This window comes from Arvicanthis niloticus, chromosome 7, assembly GCF_011762505.2.
Source record: "Arvicanthis niloticus isolate mArvNil1 chromosome 7, mArvNil1.pat.X, whole genome shotgun sequence".
Lineage (NCBI taxonomy): Eukaryota > Metazoa > Chordata > Mammalia > Rodentia > Muridae > Arvicanthis > Arvicanthis niloticus.
Window position 1 is genome coordinate 84,060,806 of NC_047664.1, and position 20,376 is coordinate 84,081,181.

The 20,376-nt window shown below is 34.6% G+C and overlaps 1 protein-coding gene across 5 annotated transcripts in view; it reads right to left on the bottom strand.

Moving 5' to 3' along the window:
* The window catches only part of Epha5 (EPH receptor A5), a 308,023-nt gene that overhangs the window by 153,692 nt on the left and 133,955 nt on the right, over nt 1-20,376 (bottom strand). For 4 of the 5 annotated variants that reach the window (XM_034508731.2, XM_076938719.1, XM_034508730.2 and 1 more), the window contains exons 4-5: nt 5,837-5,992; nt 1,988-2,323 (exon numbers count right to left, since the gene is read on the bottom strand). In XM_034508731.2, the coding sequence (XP_034364622.1) occupies nt 1,988-2,323; nt 5,837-5,992 (492 nt within the window). The remainder of the gene's footprint in view (nt 1-1,987; nt 2,324-5,836; nt 5,993-20,376) is intronic. The other variant, XM_076938720.1, reaches the window with a different exon arrangement.

The following is a 20,376-nucleotide window of genomic DNA, read 5'->3' on the forward strand; positions in this document are numbered from 1 at the left end:
ATTGAAAAATCATTTCAAACCAAATAATTAAATATGCGTGCAATTATATATGAAACATGTATAATATTTTGTAGGTTGACAATTAAACTTTCAAGTTAACTTATTTCAGTAAAATGCTTTTATTTTATAGAATGTGCTTTTAAATACCTGTGTAAATATACATTTCTTAAAAGGATACTACTAAAAATATTAATGTTGTAAGTAAATCTAAATACATATATGATAATAAAAGACTGTATAATTTTTAAAGTGTTTTTCTTAAAACTACATTTTATTAGTTTAAGTGAGAAAAGTATCAGTTATATTTAATAAATTCTCAAAGTATGTTTTTGAGAATGTTTAAAACTTTGTATAAACGTCCATACATTTATTAGTTATTCATGTTTTAAAGACACATTTAGCTAATCAGTTTTCATTACTAGCTTAATGCAAAATTTTCATTTTAAGTGAATAACAAACTTTATGACTATAATTTTTTTTCCAAATTTATCCATGTTTTACTAGCACACAAGAAATATCAATAGGAAAATATCAAAACCTCTGTTGAGGTTAGTAAAATTTGAAACCATGAAATTAATCCCCCCCAAAAAAAAACATTTTGATAAACAACCCTTTGAGAAATTTAAAATTTAAATTAAAATATACTAAAATTATTCTTATTTGAAAATCAAAATCTTCTTTAAACTGGATGCTTAAAAACTGGTAAAGCAGATAACATTTGAAATGTAAATAAAGAAAATATCCAATAAAAAATATTATCATCAAATCTAACTACATCCACTTCTGATGATGTTGGAACTTGATGAAGATTCAGTCATGTTAGATGAACCTAAATTCTTAAGAGTTTATTGACATTAACATTTTACATGGAATTGAGCCCTATTTGACCTAGAATAGTGATGTTGAGAAAAACAGTATTTAAGGGATAAGTTGGCGGTGATTTTAAAATGTGACATCCATTCAGATAGTGACAACCAATACAGTATCTTCTCAGTTGGGAAGCATTACAAATTACAGGTTAGATGTACCATGGGTACTGGATGAAAAGTTATTTTCTTTCTATTTTACATAATAAAAGTGTAAAAAGATTATAGCTTATAATCAGAAGAAGCCAGTAAATCAAAGACAACTACAATATCTTGCTGTTCATTGGTAATGTCTCTAAAAAAAAGTCATTCTCTCATGTAGCTTATCACTAAGCATTATCTTATACAGATGGGAGGATCACGGACACTACTAAATTTTCTCCCAAGGGAAGATACATCCATGTGACCTCTCATTATTTGCAAGATGATAATGTGTAGTTCGTTTTAGAGTGAAGTGTGGTTAAAAGAGTTGAAGATTTTACTTTAGAAGCTTGAGGCAACAGCAATGAAAACTTTATGTTTTACAGATTCTGATGATGGTTCAAATTACTGAACACTTACAATGATTACTGTGATTACTGTTATATACCAGCACAGGGGCAGATTCCTGTACTTCCTTATATTTCTTAGAAAAAAATAATAAAAGGTCAGTAAAATTTGCAAAGAAAATACAGCTGTCAAGCAAAAAACCAAAAGGTAAATAAAGCATGTTATACAAATAAATTTTTAAAAAAATCTCTGGACATTAACAAAGTAACAAAAGGTAGATTTGCAACATAAAACACACACTATGTATATTTATTATGTATTATATATTATATATAATACATTAATATATATTTAATATATGATCATTGATATTTATAAATGATTTAGTCCAGAAATGTTATATTTAGTGAAATATTTTATTAAAACATACCTCTCCTTTCTTTGGACTGCAGATTTTTGTACTAAGAAAGACTTAACTTCTACTTAAAATAAAAATATACTTTGAGACATAGTTTCTTTTAGATCTTGACCTTGTTCATGCTGGGGTCAGTCTCTCACAGGACCTATTTGCTGTGGATTCAATTGGCAGAGCAAAGTCTGAAATATACAGTTGGGTTGGGCACGACACTTACCTGCTTGATTCGTGGTTACATTTACAGACACATACTGCCGGGTGCCTGGACTCAAGTCGGAAACTCCATTCACTGCCTCAATTTCAAAGGTATAGTTTGTGTGAGCAAGTAGGTCCACCATCATGACAGAGGTATTTTTCAGGCCGATTTGCTGGGGGAGGTACCTGACATGACCGCCACACTCCTCACACACACCTGCATGGGAGTTGCACTTCTTGCATGCAATATAATATGACACATCTTTCCGTCCACCAGTGTCAGCAGGCGGAATCCACTCCAGAAAGACACTAGTTTCATTAACATTTGAGATGGCATTCCGAGGAGCTGAGGGGGGTCCTGGTTTGCAAAGTAAAGTGAGAAAAACATATTTAAGATGATATTAATTAGTTGCCCTTTACCATGCTAATCCCTGGCCTGAAGATAAACTAAATTTATAATTAATTTTATGTCATATTTTATAATAATTAAAAAATAATTTTTAATGAAACAGTGGGGTTTAATGCACCATAAAAATAAATTTACTTCGGGAGGGTTATAAAATTTATTTAATAGAAACAGGTGTTTTCCTTAATATATATGTACATAGTCATGGAATAAACCTATGTATTGACAGAAACGTAGAATAAGCTTTTATGTTTAAAAATATAATACATTCGATTTTTTTGCACATTGGATATATACTTCCTCTCGGGAGCTAGAAGTGAATCTGAAATTTTTGTTAAACTTCTGGGTAGCTCTTGAGACTAGAAAGTAATTGCATGTATAGAGAGTGAACAGAATTAGAACCTCTTCCGAGAGAATACTGCTCAGGGATAAAGATGGTTGTCAAGACCACTATTTCTAAACTTGGTGCTTTTGCTTACTGCAGTTCTATTTCAAAATTTTAACTAAAGGTTGAAGTTCTAGTACAGATGGTGTAAGATGAGTACAGAGCTCAGGTTTTCAGGATATATTTAATCACCAGTCGCCTACATTTCCAATAAGCAAGAAAGTCTTTCAAGTAAAATTGAAAGGCACTTCCTAGACATTTATTATCTTACAATAGTACTATGGCAGCTTTTCTACTTTCTTGAAATTTTTATTGCACAGTTAATTTTTATATAGATAATTTTGATTAAGAGGTTTTTCAACTAAATGTTAATGACAATCTCACTAGCATTTTAACTGTTTTTAAAACCTAATTACTCACATACTGAGAGGAAATTAAAAAAAAAAGAATTGGTGCAAAGTCAAATCTTAGGTATTTCAATTTTAAATTCCAGTCAGCTTTAAATGGTATGCAATTGTGTCTTCTCATGTAAGTTTGCTCTTGTGTTTGTCTTAGTATCAGAATGAGTATCTCTGCCTGTCAAAGATCTAACCAGTACCTCTCAAATGGTAATGAGATGAAATCCTGTAGTATTTTAATAAATGATAAGAATTAATTAAACTACTTAAAATAATCTGGCTAAGTTAGCCTAATAAGTATGTGTGAGTAAAAAATATAAGGCTAAATGTTCATTTCAACCCAATGTTACTCCATCATCTCTGAGAAATATACTTAGAAGCAATGTTAAAAGGAAACTATTATTTATAAGATTTTTACAATTCCATTTAGAAGAACAATTCCATATCTAAGGACTTGGGGTGCTTTCCCCAACAACTCTCAAAGGGTGTCTGTCTCTGAGCCCTAGGAAGGCTTGCATGCTTACAGCCTTCTATTGTTCTGCTTTAGCTATCACTTTTCTGTCATTATTTAGTACAAGTGGGATTATTTAATAGGAAAATGGAGATACAATAAACTTTAGATTAAAAGATATAGTGGCCTTAACATTTAAGAACGAAAAAATACACCTGAATTGGGTCAAATTCCAACATATTGCTACCAGCTGAACTGAACCTCACTCCTTTCTTTGCCTTAAATCAACAGAAGTTTGTCTGGCTTTTTACTTATAACACCGGTAACAATACATCCACAACTTTAGGTCACAGGTTACCAAGAAAACCATATCAAGTGATACTATTAAGTAGAAAGAAAATTAAAGCATCTGAATAAGCCTATGTCTAAAACATGGCACTGTCCCAATAAGAGATATGATATGTGGACCAATGTATAGCCATGAGAATTTCTGTCTTGAGTATATTCATGAGATTCTGTGTTTTCTTTCTGTTTGATTTTGTCCCATGGTTTTATAAAACTCTGTTTCCGGAGTTTATATATTAAAAGAAATCAAAATCATAAATACAAGTAAAAAATGCCAATGGCAGAACAAAGTTCAAGATGTTCTTCTGAACATTAATTAGGCAAGCCATAAGAGGATCATAAGCAGTTGTGGTACTCTGAATCAAACTGAAAATAGACATACAGTCTCATAGTGGTATTTTGTCAGAAATGAGCATGGATTTACGATTCCTTTGAATACAGTAGTAGAATCTCACAGAGCTGAAAGTTGAGAAAACCTGAAGTCTGTGGGATTTAGTTCCAAAGGGATGCTAAGCATTTCTAACCACCAAATCATTAGCCTCCTCCTGAGTCCCCAAATAAATACATAAACATAAATGTTCATTCACATTTATGCCAAAAGATGTAAATTGTGGCTGGATCAGTTAAAGCTGTCTTCTAACACACAACTTTGTAATCATTTACGACGTGATTCGAATTCGGTGCCATATTTTTACTATGCCACTATTTTCTGGCCCACCTATTTCTTGCTGTTTGATAATTCTTACAGTTTACATGTTAAACATTGTTGAATTCCACTATAACACAGGAGCTGTATCTTTCCATTGTAACTTACTGAGAAGGTAAGGCAAAATCAGCAAGTTTGAATTACAAAGAATGATATTTCTCAGTTATGCATGAAATTCAGCCACTGAATTTTTTTAAATCAACTTGTGATTACTTTATATAACATTACTTGCATTGTTTCTGACTATATATTAAAGATAACATTTCTAGTTTTGTGAACATCATTGAGTGTATATAGTTAACTGGGAAGTAACCAGTAAGTCAAGGGATGCCACGAGGGAAATGCTTTGAAGAAAGTTGTATTCACTTTTCTCCTCTTTTTCTTTCTTTTTTTTCATTTACTACAGACATTTACTACAGCAAAAATTATCGGAAAGTACAGTCACCAAGTAAGAAATGTGTAAATAGCCACACTAGGTTTCCAAAAATATGTTAAAATATGAAAAAATACATAGCTTGGCTAGATGCATATCTATTCACAAGAAATTCTGAAAATAATGTTTATTATATATCTCGACTGATTATTTGATGACAAGCAGAGCTTTGATAATGGTTAACTATTCTTTCTAAGAAAGACACATTGCAAATACATGAAAGTCTAAGTAGAAAGCTGGGTTTATACACTGTTCTCATCTAATTTACCACCTCACTGTCATGTTCTCCAGACTGTCTCCACATTTTGACAAATGACCTTTTGGATAGCCCTACAGCTTAATCACATAAGCTATGACTGGTTGAAGTTGCCATTGGTTGCATAATTACTAGTTCAGAAGACTGTCTTACAAAAAGTGTTTATGACAAATCTGATGTGAAAAGGCATGAAGATTTGACGAAGTCAAGAATATGAAATTAAACAGCAAAATAAAAGAATTAGTGTTTAATAGTGTCCTGGAGGTTGAAGGTGAAGTCAGGGGAAAGGATGCTCTAACAGTCAGCAGTAAAAGGATGCTTGTTATTCAGTGCTTACTAAAGGAATTTGAAAATTGGGGAAAACAACTGTACTGTGAAGGGAAAATATGCCTGTTTTAGAGGAAACTATTAAGAAAACACAACAGGCTCCATCATGCTGTTTTCCAAACTGGTGAAAAGTAGCATCACCCAATTGTCACAGGGTTCCTTACTTGTGCATGCCATTGTGGGCGGATCAGATTCCCTCCTGAAATAATCCTTTTCACAGACACAAGAGGTGGAAGCTTCCTCATGGGTATAACTGTGAGGTGGACATTTGCTGCAGGTCTGGCTGTGAGGAGAAGCTTTGAAGAACCCAGGTCTGCACACTGTCAAGAGAAATGAGAGACTAAGCTTTTCCTGGGAACAGAGGTAGTGCTGGTGTGAATAATGTATTATTTTGACTAGTATTTACACAAGTTAAAGAGAAGACAGTCTTTGCACCAATGTCTTGAATTTTCCTGGTGACTCACCATTCAGACACTCATGATTTCAAGTTAACATGTATGGATTGCACATAGTTTAATGGCTTGTAGGAACTGAAGCATGTAAAACATTTTCATAAAAGAAACATAATTAGGTGTGTCTACAACCACAATGGGAACAGTCCAATAAGTGTAAAGTGTACTCTTCACTACTGAAATTATATTTAAAAAACACTAGTATTATATATAATTTTAGACTGTATGGTACATGACAGTTTCCAACCGCTTATTATGAAATTCGTAAATTAAGACACAGAAAAATAGCTCACAAATTATTTCTCATACAAATATGTAGATTGTAATTGGGGTCCCCAGCAGCCATTAAAATACTTGGTGGGCATGATGCCTTGCCAGTAATCCTAGGGGTTCTGAGGGGTGAAAGGGCAATAACTGGGCAAACGGAGTAGCTAAGATTAACTAAACAAAACAAAACATGAACCCTGGATCCGGCAAGGAGCCTTTTGTTAAACATATAAGCCATAAAGTAAATAAGAAAGATAGCCTACTTCAAACTTGGGCCTCCTCATTGAAGTACATAAATACAAAATGTCCACACATATGCAAACACCCCCACACACACACACACAAGTACACAAAATGAGTAAAAACATAATTAGCAAATATATACTAAAAGTTTCTCAAGTTCTATTACAATGCATAATTTTCTGCAATATTATCTATACTATATAGACCTTTCAAGAATATTATACTGTGTCACTATATTGCATTTTAAGGTTGTGTTTTATGTTGCTTAGTAACTCAGGATTTATGTGTTATATTATAACAAATACCTACACACTACAAAAACAGTAATAATTCTGAAAATGGAAAGCATGTCTTATTACTCAGTTTTGACTTCAGGGAAATTATTCTAGTATTTCATCATGACAAGTGTCAGTAAGTGCAAGGAATACACAGGTAAGTTGGTGAAACAGCCTGAAGATTGCTACTGTATCATACAAAATCAAATAGAAAGTGTGTGCTGTTAGTTGTTTTAACTTTTCTAAAGCCTTGTAATGTAAGGATATTTTACTTCATGAATTCTATTTTAATTCATGTACTCTTTTATGTCTAATGGCTAATAAACCCCAATGTTAATGTGCCAATTACTCTCACTTGATCAATTTTAGGAAACTATACTGATACTTTAAATAATTGGCTTATTTTATATGAAGCTAATACATTTTATCTAACTTCTTATTTTTAATATATATTGAACGCAATATATATGGAATATATATTTCAATATACATGTGTGAAAATAAGAATATATATGCTGAAGAATATTTATTAAAGTAGCAATGCTGGTTTTGCTGAAGCTCAAAAATGTACTTATATTTCAATAGGATGGACATAATGAGGCCAGAGTAATTTTCATCTGCTATGAATGACCTCAGGTTTTAGTAATTCACGCTGAGGCTTTCTGCCATCAGTCTGAATAATCAGGAATTGGCAAAATATGATGAGGTACTTTTTTTTTTTTTTAGTCCATCTAATTATAGTCCTGGAGAAAGCCTTAATGCTCTTACAAATTCATACCAAATGTGAAGGGATTTGAGAGATAACAGGTTTTTTTTTTTTTTTTTTGATAGTATAGGTCATTTTAGTAGTTAAATGATGAGAAGATTTAAATATTATTTTACTCATAATGGGATTGCTGTAGCTGCCAATACTATACTTAGCTGTTAGCCGATTTTTCTTCTTTTATCCTTTTAGTACAACAATTCTCACTTCAAACCATTTGACTTTAAAGTCATGAAGTGCCAATCCACACATCTGCCATATGTAATTCATGTAAGAAAACTTTATTTAAAAATATTTATTATATTTAATGTGGCATGTGTGTGTGTGCGTGTGTGTGTGTTTCTGTGTGTGAGTGTGTATGCACAAATGCTATGGGTGTGTGAATGCAGGTCAGAAGAAAACCTGCAGGAGTCAGTTATCTTCATCCAGCCTACTAATGCCATCTTACTATCCCAAATCCTGATTCTGATGAATAACTTTTAACATGGAAACTTTATACAATAATACATATGACAGTGCAGTTAACTTCCTACCATGAATGGAAAGTGTGCATGTAGAAAAAAGTATATGCAAATAAAATATACCTTTACTGTTCATTAGTTTAGCAAAATTCTTTGAGGAAGAATAATGGCTTAACTATTGCACTTGACAGTGAAATGTAGATATTACCAAAGTGCCTTTGCCTCTAGGAGAAATTATTGTGTCAATAATGAGACATATGACTATGATAGGAATAATGATATGGTAAGATATCAGAAAGTATACCACCTAAACTGTGAATAAAGTCTCCTATCAGAGTTACTGTGATGACTCAGTGGATTCAAGCCTTGTTTTTCTACCAAGTCTGATAATCTTAGGTTGATCAATGAAAGTTACATAATGGTAGGAGGAAATCAACTTCCACAGGTCATCCTCTGACTTCACACACACACACACACACACATGCATGCATGCACATGTACTCACAGGCACACACACACACACACACACACACACACACACACACACACACACACATTTATACTCACTCAGACACACAGTAGCAGGCAAGTCCCTGCTACTGTTTATTTCAAATAGGAAAGTTCTCCAGTTGGACAAGAATTTAGCAATGCTTTAGAGGGAGATATTCTCTGATAAGACCAAGTGAGGTACAGAACATATAAGGTAAGTGGATGAACCAAGAGAATCAATCCAAAAATCTCTTGAAAAACAATTGAGCAAAAATTTACAGATGGAAAAACATCACAGTTCAAAACATCCTATTTTCTTTATTAATTGCAGATGAATGTGATCAAAAACAGTTCACGTTTGACATTTTTGACCGTTCAGAAGTGCAAAAATAATGAGAATTCAATAGAAAAATGAATTTTCAATGTTCAATTTGGGTATTTTTCCAGGATAGTGATATGTGATATTTTCCTCAATCTGGAGAGGAGGAGAATGTAGCTTCTGTTCCTACTCAGCACACATGTATCATACATGAAACAGGCTTTGTGTCGGATGCTTTACTTAGCTACAAGTTAACATAGATTTTTTGAGCACATTTAAGGTGGTATGTTTGCAGCAAGGACCAAAATTAGGCGTTTAAAAATACAATTTAAATTTAGTGAATTAATTGTAGCAATAATGGATATCATTAGGAAGCTTAATAGATGCTAGGTAAGACACTGATAATCTTCCCACAAGCATTTTAATAACACTTATCTTCAAGCCTCCCTCTCCCTGCTTCCATTGAAATTTTGTAATACCATTATTTGCTTAGTAATGTCTTCAACTCATGATGGGATATTTAGCACAAAGCTCGTTTTAGGGCATATGTACGTGAAACTAGTTTTCTCAAGATATGAGAAAGTTTTGAATATTCAGAACTGTATATGTTCATAGTGAAGGCACAGCTCTAGGCAGTGGAATATGATAGTCTACAAAGTGGAGTTTAAGGGACATTTCACAGTAACAGACGGAATCCATGGGAATGCACCAGAGACAGTGAAGAATAAGTTGGACCTTTTGTTATTGTAGCGGTTCAGACAAAGATGTAGGTTCTACTGGGTGTATTCAAGAATTTCATGTCAATCTAATGAGTAAAATGAGATGGCAAATATTTAGGATGACTAAGTATTTTCAATAAGTTGTACTGAAAACATATGAATGTTTTTCTCAGATTGGAGAAAATTTGATATTAAAAGCGTTAAGAAATTTATTGAACAATATTTAATACATTATTTTGTCTGAGGAAGGTAAATTGTAAACCAAAACCTAGAGAGGGAATTTTATGTCGTTTAGTACTATTCAGAAAATTATTTCAAATCACAATTACTCATTTTCTTCCAATCATGACTCTAAAAATCAATACTGCATACCATGAGATGAACCTAGGCCACATGGCACTGGGATCACAATGTTGCCATAGATAATACCTGGTCACTCTTTTTAAACATAAGTGTAATTATTTTGAAACTGCTTCACTTATTTTTAAAAAAATCTGGTAAGCTCCATTTGTGTGTTGCTAGTCATGTAATGTGTCCCTTAAAAAAAGTTGTTGTTTTTTTATTTAATTCTTATTTCAAGTCACCAAACTTATTCATGGCTATATTTATCCTACAAACCATTCTTCCCATAAAGTAACAAAATCAGTCTTACCTAACAGAAAAGGCCTGTATTTGTATTTGGAAACTGTTCTCTACTTTTATGAGATAAATTTTTCAAGTCTCCACAAACTTTTTAGCACAGTGTTAGCATTTGGTCGAGGCTCCACCCCACAGTTACCTGGCAACAGGCAGGTGTGCCTGACTCACTATAAAAGGGGCTGCTCTCCCCCTCCTCTTTCTCTTACTCTCCTGCTCTTACTCCCTCTCCTAAACCCCTCTCTCCCCATTCCCTTCCCCCTTCTTTCTCCATGTGCTCATGGCCAGCCTTTACGCCTCTACTTCCTCTCTCTCCCTCTCTCTGCTTTTCTCTGACTCTACTCTTTCAACTCCCCTCTCCGTGCTCTGAATAAACTCTATACTATACAGTATGTGGATAGTCCCTCAGGGAGAAGGGATGCCACAGCATGATCCCTCAGAGGCAACCCCTTCCCCTACACCTTACCTCACCTCCACCAAATATCCTCCTGCTCTCTATCTTTTTTATAAAACACAACAGTCAGTATCCATGTATGTAGCTGCTAAGTGATTTTATTCTGATATGAAGATAAAAATTTTTAGAACATTTCTCCAGACCCATACTCAACATAATGAAAAAAAATTTTGTAAATCATTATCTTATACATACAACTCCAGATCTTTCCTTTAAATCACACATGAACACACTCCCTACTGAATTAGTTCTTCGAAATGGCTTTTTATCAAGATGGAATTTTCCACTTTGCCATATGCAGTTCTCAGCAGCTTCTCCCAGAGACTAAGCCCAAATTAAGGAACATCCATGGGCACATGTGTAGGAGAGAACTGCCTTGTATGGCCTCAGTGGGAAAGGATGTGCTCAATCCTGTGGAAACTTTTGCCCTAGGTAAGAGGGATGCTAGTGGGGCTGAGGTGGGGCTGAGGTGGGGGTGAGGTGGGGCTGAGGTGGGGGTGAGGTGGGGCTGAAGTGGGGGTGAAGTGGGGGTGGGTGGGGCTGAGGTGGGGCTGAGGTGGGTTTGAGGTGGGGGTGAGGTGGGGGTGAGGTGGGGTGAGGTGGGGGTAAGGTGGGGTGAGGTGGGGTGAGATGGGGGTGAGGTGGGGTGAGGTGGGGTGAGGTGGGTTTGAGGTGGGGGTGAGGTGGGGGTGAGGTGTGGCTGAGGTGGGGTTGAGGTGGGGCTGAGGTGGGGGTGAAGTGGGGGTGGGTGGGGGTGAGGTGGGGGTGAGGTGTGGCTGAGGTGGGGCTGAGGTGGGGCTGAGGTGAGGGTGAGGTGGGGCTGAGGTGGGGGTGAGGTGAGGGTGAAGTGGGGGTGGGTGGGGCTGAGGTGGGGCTGAGATGGGGGTGGGTGGGCAGGTGAAGGAACACACTCTCAGAGGCAGAGGGAAGTGAGAAGGGGTGAAGAACTCAGGAGGGGGGACCTGGAAAAGAAGTAACTTTTGGAACACAAGTAAATAAAATAATTTAATAAAATAAAATGTCAAATGCCAAATGGTCAGCCCTGAAACTATACATACATGTAATAATATACAGACTTAACAGTTAATCTTTATGTATTTAGCAATATTTGGTTAGGCAAATACATATATGTATGCATGTATGTATGTACAACAATTAGTAAAAAGAGAATATATACTTGAAAGAGAGCAGAGGGGCATAAGACAGTGTTTAGAGAGGAGAAAAAAAGGGAGAAATTATGTAATTATGCTACAATATCTTGAAGTAAACTTAAAAAAATAAAATTAGGAAAACAACAAAACAAAGAAGACCCTAAAAGCAAAAACTATCAACACAATCATTGAAAACAGCAGAACAAGAAATAATAGCTAGAATTTCCTCCAGAAGCAACAGATCCAATGAGTAACCACGCATCATCCTACTGCTTACCCACCTGCACATGCACATCCTTCTCATTAGCACATAAACACTGCTCAAAATCATCTTTTGGTACATAATATAAAAGTATACAATCCAAAAATATGAGTTTCCCTAATGCATAAATATATAAATAGAAGTAGTGTACAACAAAGCTCTACAGAAAACTTGACAAACTTGACTACATGGGTCATCTATAAGTATCGATTAACATCTGGAGCAAAATAAACAAACAAAAAAAAAAAACCATAGAAGCAAACAGTTGTCATTTCACTTCATGTCTTAGAAAAATAAGAATAAAGAAAATCCAAAATTATCACAAGTATATATATATACATATATATATAATATGTAGTATAACTTAATATATATATATATGTACTACATATGTACTTCATATGTGATATGAAGTTAGTGAATTTAGAAATTCAAAGTCAAGGTAATGAAGAATTAATTCCATAAAAAGTTAAATAAATTGACCAACACATTTCTAGACCCAGAAAATCTGGATGAGCAGGCAGAAATAAAATTTTAGAGTTGAAAATTGATGAAATTTATAAAAAAATAGGAGATTTAATAACACAAAGGGAAGGATTTAGAAATATAGGAGGCAGTTTATGGTAATGGAAACAGCATCATAGAAACAGGAAAATCACACCCCCATAGAAGTAGGAGGAGGGGGGATGGGATAAGGGGTTCCTGGTTGGTGGGGGGAATGGGGTAAGGGGATAAAATTTGAAATGTAAATATTATATCCAATAAAAGAGGGGAAAAAGTAAAGCTGTTAGAACCAACATCTTTAATAAAATGTCAGCCCTCTTAAAAAATTATCTTGATACTAAAATTTGTTTTGAGAATTGTATATTGCAGAATACACAGCCTTGGTGTATCTACTCATCAAGCAAGCTGAGCAGACCTGCTCAGACCTCTGATCTCCTGGAATTCTATCTGGATGCAGTGAAGACACAGCATCAGAGGCTTATCAATTTACTCTTCCCCCCACTCCTCTTCTAATAGCTCAACGCCCATAATCAGCTTGAAGAAGTTAATGAAGAGTCAGCGCCCCTATTCCCTGGGCGTGGGGACTAAGGTGGTAAATGTTGGGCTGTCTTTCTAGGGAAAAGTAGTGGTTTTGTGGGAATAGAAAGGATTAGCTAGGATTTATTGCATAGCCGTAACCTATTGGTAGAAATCTGTACAATTATTATCAAGATGAAGATATAAATTCTTAAATGGCACCAATTTACTTTGATTACAAATTTTAAGGTTTTCATTGGTATGAGCTTCATATTGATATAAAAGTGAGATGAATATTGATACTCTCATAGGCATTTGTATAACACATTTGGAGTGAAATTTCTATTGTAAAGAAGGACACAAAAGTTACAGTGAACTAAAACACATTACCTTTTAACTTAATTTTTAAATGTACCTTAAAATCATTCAAATATTAATGTAAAACTTTGAGTAAATATCTGGATGTCTAAAACATTGAGAAGATATTTCTCTACAATGTTTAGAGCTTCTAAAACCTGACCCTATAATTTGTAAGGTCTTTCAACATTGCACCATTGTATAAGTGCCTTCAAATCACATACAGAAAATGAGGCCTTTCAGAGTTAATTTATTATGAAGATTGTATGAAGCAGATTTTTGTGGATGAGTGCTATCCCTATTAGAGTTAAAATAACCATAGTATTTACAATAATTAGTGAAACCTTACTATACTCTTTAAATTAAAAGTTGTACAAGTACCCACTTGCAGTTTTATTCTCTTACTAAGATATTTTGTTTAGGAGTTGTTTAGAAATTCTCAGTACCCAGGTTTTTCATTTTCTTATTGAATATGATGATATACAAGTATATATTTACGTTACAAAATAATCCTAGGACACATTATCAATTTTCTCCTTAATATATATGGTTTAATTAATGTGTTTTAGTGTAACTAACTCTCAGGTTAGCATGGTTATTTATTGAGCAGCTAGGTGAGATGCATTTTAAAATTAATCTGAGTGATTATGTTGTAACTGGAAAAAAAAATCTAATGGCTTCTGTAGGTGAACAGAGCATCCACTGTTTATATCATGAAGTGGTGAACCCGACTTTTACTACTCTTCTTCTTTGCCACAAAACCTGTTGTGAATCATGAAATGAATTGCCCTAACACATATAATTAAAATGACCATGGAGAGGAATAAGCATCTAGTGTATTGCTATTTGTTATGTAATGCGATATATAAGCAGGGTCTTTTTATTCAAAACTTGAAGGAGAACATCAGCTCCTATTTTGAACATTTAATCTCTGAACTTTGTACAAGTTCATTGTCTCAGTGAAAAGTTCTGTAGGTATTTCATTCAGATAATTTTTAACAGCAGAATATACAAATAGTTTATTTATAAATAGTTATAAATAGAACAAAATATTCGGCATTGTATGGCACTTTAATGATGAAAATTTCTCCTTAATAATTGGACAACTCTAAAACAGAGAAAAATTCATATACAGCCAAGTCATAAAATCACAGTCCCAATTGTTATTATGAACTTTCCAGAAAATAATGGATCCATACAGATAAACAGTGACACTATCATTTTGAAATATAATGTTAAAAATGTTTTTTCCTGGATTAACTGTGATAAAGTTGACTTTTAATATAGCATATAGTGTATTTATTGCTGTGGATATAAACTTTAAAAATTATAGAGACCATAAAGGGTATAGACTGGATGTAAATCACATTTGTTCCAACTATACACTGAGAATTAAAATGAATGAAGCCAACTTAAAAACAACGTTTCAAACTATGTGTACTATAGGTTACTCTTTTGAATAAGAAAAATCTATCAATGTGCACTAGCTAATGCAGCTGATTTGGTAACAGTCGCCATTCATTTGCTCATAATTTTAATGTGCAAGTGTCTTACAGGGACTCTAATTGAACAGCTACACATTGGTACTCACAATGCTTGTTAGGAACGGTACTTAAACAGTAAACCTGATTTCCAAAAGCTTCTTTCAGAAAGGCTTTAGACTGCATTTCACGGTTTTCTATCTTAATGTATATATGTGTATCTTTATTTAGTTAACTTATTCAGTTCTGTCTTTAATAAGATCAGTTCTGTAGAACTTCTCAAGTGCTCCTCATGTTTATTTTATTTCTTAACTATCAGGGATAAAAATGTTAATTTAAAACCCACAGTGGGTCTTGTCTTGTTTTCAAAAGTCATAATAGAAAGAAAAGAGGAAGAAAAGTAATAGCTTTGAAGGGCTGGCTTTAGGAATGATTGCAAAACAGGTCCTGATTCTGCGATATGGAAACTTGGACTTTACGGTTATAATCTGAACCCAAGTTAGATTATATTTCAAAGCCTGTTTCTCTTCTTTTGTCATTTGATGATTAACATTCTGCCACCATTTCTCAATTTACTCCATTCTTTGTGATCACATGACAATGAAAACACATGAATAAAACAGCATTATATTTTTTTAATTGGTCTTGGCCAGTGAGTGAAAGATTCCACAGAGTAAGATCATTTTATTAGCATATTAATAAAATAGGGTCAATAGTACTCATTCTTCCATTTTACAAGTACAGAGCTAAGCAGCACAGACAGATTTTAAAACCAATATCTTGAGGCTGTCCAAGTTCTAAGCAGGAATATGGTGACACAGCTGAATTTCTCAACAGTGTTCAGCAGCCGGGGGCTTTCCCAGGACTGATAATGATGGGTGTGAGTGCTCACAGAAGTTTCAGCTCTCGCTTGACAGGACCTGTACTAGCTACTTTTTCTCATCAGTCTTCTCCAGTTTGTCTGTTACTAACTTTCACAATGAAAATAGGCACCCATTATCTTTTATATTACTCAAGAATCACAGAATGTAAAGTCACTTCCTGTAATGATAGCTTCACATTGCTTCTTGTGATGAAATTCATAGTACCTTTCTTAAGATTGATGTGCTTCTGTGCTTACATACACACACAGAGAGAGAGAGAGAGAGAGAGAGAGAGAGAGAGAGAGAGAGAGAGAGAGAGAGGCACATTCACCATATACACATATACACACATGTGTGTGTGTATATATATATATAATATATATATGCTATAATATAGTTATATGTGTGCAAGTATATAGTATTGTATATAAAAAAATTCTTGCCAGATATTAAATATTACATAAATAATAATTTTAAAATTAATTGCAATAATTACTATCCTAGTATAGAGTCTTTTTTTTTTCTTTTTTTTTTTTGGTTTTTCGAGACAGGGTTTCTCTGTGTAGTCCTAGCTGTCCTGATAGGGTCTTTTTTAACTGTCAAGTCTTTTTTTTTTTTTATTGGATATTATATTAACATTTCAGATTATATCCCCTTACCCCATTCCCCCCACCACCCAGGAAACCCCTATCCCACCCCCTCCTCCTGCTTCTATGAGATTGTGCTCCCTCCTACGCCCCCACTCCCACCTCCCCACCCTGGAATTCTCCCACACTTGGTATTCAGTCTTCATGGGACCAAGGATCTCCTCTCTCACCAATGACGATAAGGCCATCCTCCCCTACATATACAGATAGAGTCATGGGTCCCTCCCTATCTGCTCCCAGGCTGGTGGTTTAGACCCTGGGGAGCTCTGGTTGATTGGTATTGTTGCTCTCCTCATGAGGCCACAAACCCTTTCAGCTCCTTCAGTCTTCTCTCTAACTCCTCCATTGGGAACCCCTTGATCAGATCAATGGGTAGCTGTGAGCATCTGACTCTGGCATCTGTCAGACTCTGGCAGACCTCTAAGGAGACAGCTATATCAGGCTCTTGTCAGCATGTACTTTCTGACATCCACATCAGCGTCTACCTTTGGTGACTGCACGTGGGATGGATAGCCATTTTAACATTTTCATAACATTTAACATTTTCCCTGCCAAGTTAAAATGGACTTATATATTAGGATCCTGGAAGTGTAGAATTAGAAATGAACTTGAGGGTAGATGACATATAAACATACAAATAATACCCAGAAGTAGCTCCTCACATCCTTTATGTGTACCATAGGAAGAAAAATAGTAACTGAAAGTAGAACACAGTCTTGAAACAAATGGTATCTTTAGATACAGGTTATCAGAGGAGTTTAGGAACTTTTGTTTAATCAAAAACCAAATTGATGTAATGAGATGAACAATATAGCATACAACTTCCATCCCCTAGTCCTTTATCGTGTTCTACACAATATATTATGAAGCTTTTCTTCTACAAATGATAACTGTTTTAAATTTATTTTATTTTTAACTATGTGAATACAGATGTATGTCAGTGAGTATGTATGTGTGAATGCAGGCACCTTGAGAGATCAGAACACGCCATCAGGTCTCCTTGAGCTAGAGTTATGGGAGACTATGTGGCACTCTAATAAGTGCTAGTAACAGTACTTGGGTCCCATGCAAAAACTTTATGAACTGTTAATCACTAACACACATCACCTCCTTCAAAGCCCAATGACCCTTAGTCCCAAATCACTATAGAGTTTTGAATAAGAACACCCTACATAGGCTTATATATTTGAATGCTTAATCACCAGGGAGTGGCACTACTTGAAAAGGTAACAGTGATTATTCAGTGTGGCCTTGTTGGGGAAGGTATAACCTTGTTGGAGAAAGTGGATGGTCTGCTTTGCAGTTTTGATAGCTCATACCAGGCTCAATCTTTCAGTCTCTCACTCTGGCTCTCAGTCGGTGTCTTTCTGTCCTTCATTGTTTCTGTCTGTCTGTCTCTCTGCATTTTTTTTTCTGTTTCAATTTCTCTGGATGTATATAGGTATGTAGCTCTCAGCTACTGTTGCAGTAACTTGCAGCCATGCTCTGTGACGTGGTGGTAATGGACTGAGTCTGCAGAACTGTAAGCAAGCCTAGTTAAATGCTTTCTTTCTTAAGAATTACCTTGGGCATGGCGCCTCTTTACAGCAATAAAACAGTGAATGTGGCATGTAGCTAACAGCACCCTAAGTTAGGTAAAGCACTTTTATCCAGCAATCTTTACTTTTCCACTGTTGCTGCCACTTCAAAATCTGGTAATAAACATATTACTGCTTTCTATTTCAAATACCAGTGTTCACCCACACGAGAGTATGACCAAAATATGAGGGAAGATTCAGTAGAAAAAAATTCACTCATTAGAATTTAAAAATAGAAGGGACTAAGAATATAAGTTATGTTTTTAGTATTTGTAAAATATTATACAAAGCTAAAGTTTGACATATATTTTCTCTAACATAATTCAAAAAGAATATAGGAGGTACCGTTATGTCATCATTGTGCAATACAATATTGAATTTTAAGAAAATACTGTATCCTCAAATGTAAAATTATCTGTTCCAATAATAAAAATATAATAAAAATAGACACTAATCAAACTAGATGTAAATTACAATACTTCTGGATTTGTGTGTATGCACACACGCGTATGTGTGTGTGTGTGTGTGTATTTAGGTACTTTCTTATTTCATTGGTTCTTTATTTAGTATGGACATGAAGTTTATGTCTTACCAAAATTCAGTTTCAAAACCTGCCCCGCCCCCAGTTATTTGAAATTTGAAATGGGTATTAGTTATGGTTAGGTAAGCCTAGTGCAAGAAGAATTTCTTATAGTGGAAAGTGTGTGAAGATACGGCCACAGGGCAGCTGTCTATGAGAAGGTTTGATTTATATGTCTATACATGTACTTAACAACAGTTTTTAAAAGGAGATCAACAATTTGAGAGTAAATGGTACAAGAAGGATGGAAGAGACAAAAGTAAGTGGAGAAATGATATAAAACTTTTTAATTAAGAAATATTCTTAAAATAAAATCAAGTTAATCAGCTGTCAAAACTCTGGAATAAAAAAAAGAGAGAGAGTGTTCAGCAGTCAGGTGTCAATATCTTACTGAAACTAGAAGACTTTACTACCATGATTAAATATAGTATAATGATTTGGCTCTGTGCCTGTAGAACAAGGGGAATCTCCAGTTTTATGTGGTTAAGCAATTGGAGTAATTTGTGGTTAGAAAATTTGTCATTTGGGAGAACTTACATAGGCCATTTATATAATGTGTGTTATTTATTTTTATTTAGGGTATTACCACATTTTATACTAATTAGAATAATAAATGTTAATATACTTTTTATATTTTGTCCTTTATTCCTTGAAATACTTCTCTGTACACATTTCTTCATTTTTAATAAATCTCTTCTACTTAAGTTTCATAATTTCTAAGAGTTTTTTGTTCCTGGTCTGTTTATCTGTTGATTCCTGGTCTTTTGCAATTTCACAGCCAATTGTACTTTATGTTCAAACATTTTTTGTATTTATTTTCCCTGTTGCTATTATAAAGACGTGGGTTTTCTAGATAACACAAATTGTCTGATAACATCTGTTTCTTTCTCACCTTCATTCTAACAGTGAACTTCTGCACAGTGTATATTTCTTTTATGTTCCTAGCTTTCCAAGACTACCTACATAGCTGGCACCTATCTCCCCTTTCACATCCTCTTTAAACAGTAACATGTTAGCGTGTGCATCCTTTTTATCACTAGATGGTAAAGTTCTATCTGTATCTATCTCCAGTGAATCTTGGTGAAGCTGTTAATTATCAGAGAAATGACACATGTAACATAACTTCTAGGTTAAACATAAAATGTTTTCCCCTAAGGCTTTTGAAACCCTTCTAATCCAATTGTCATCTTAAGAAAATCATGAGAAACTCCGTGCAGTTTTATCTTGGTACACATCGTATCTAAGGCTCTAATCAACTTACTAGCCCTACCTCTAGACAGATGAGCGTTGCCCTCTCCAGTCTTTAAGATGCCTTGCCTGGTTCATGCCATACACTGGTGAAATTGTATATTTATTAGTAAGAAGACTAATCTAAATGTCTCTATTTCCTCAGACTAATCTTAATGTTGTTTATTTCCTCAGATGGAGGGATGAGACAAGAGCCATACTTATGCTGTGAGAGTACACTTCTATAACTGTGTCCAGATCATTTCCTTCTGTGCTCACTAACACTACGCCTAGTCCAGGAAGCTTCTAGCTTCTGCGTAATATAATCTTCTAAACTGAATGATTCAATCTAGTTTCTCTCAGCTTCTGACTGAACTGCTCTGTTTGGCCTCATACTAACTTTGGCAATATGTTCTAATCTTCTGGCTCCTGCTCATTCTCTGGCTTGTTCTGTCTTCACC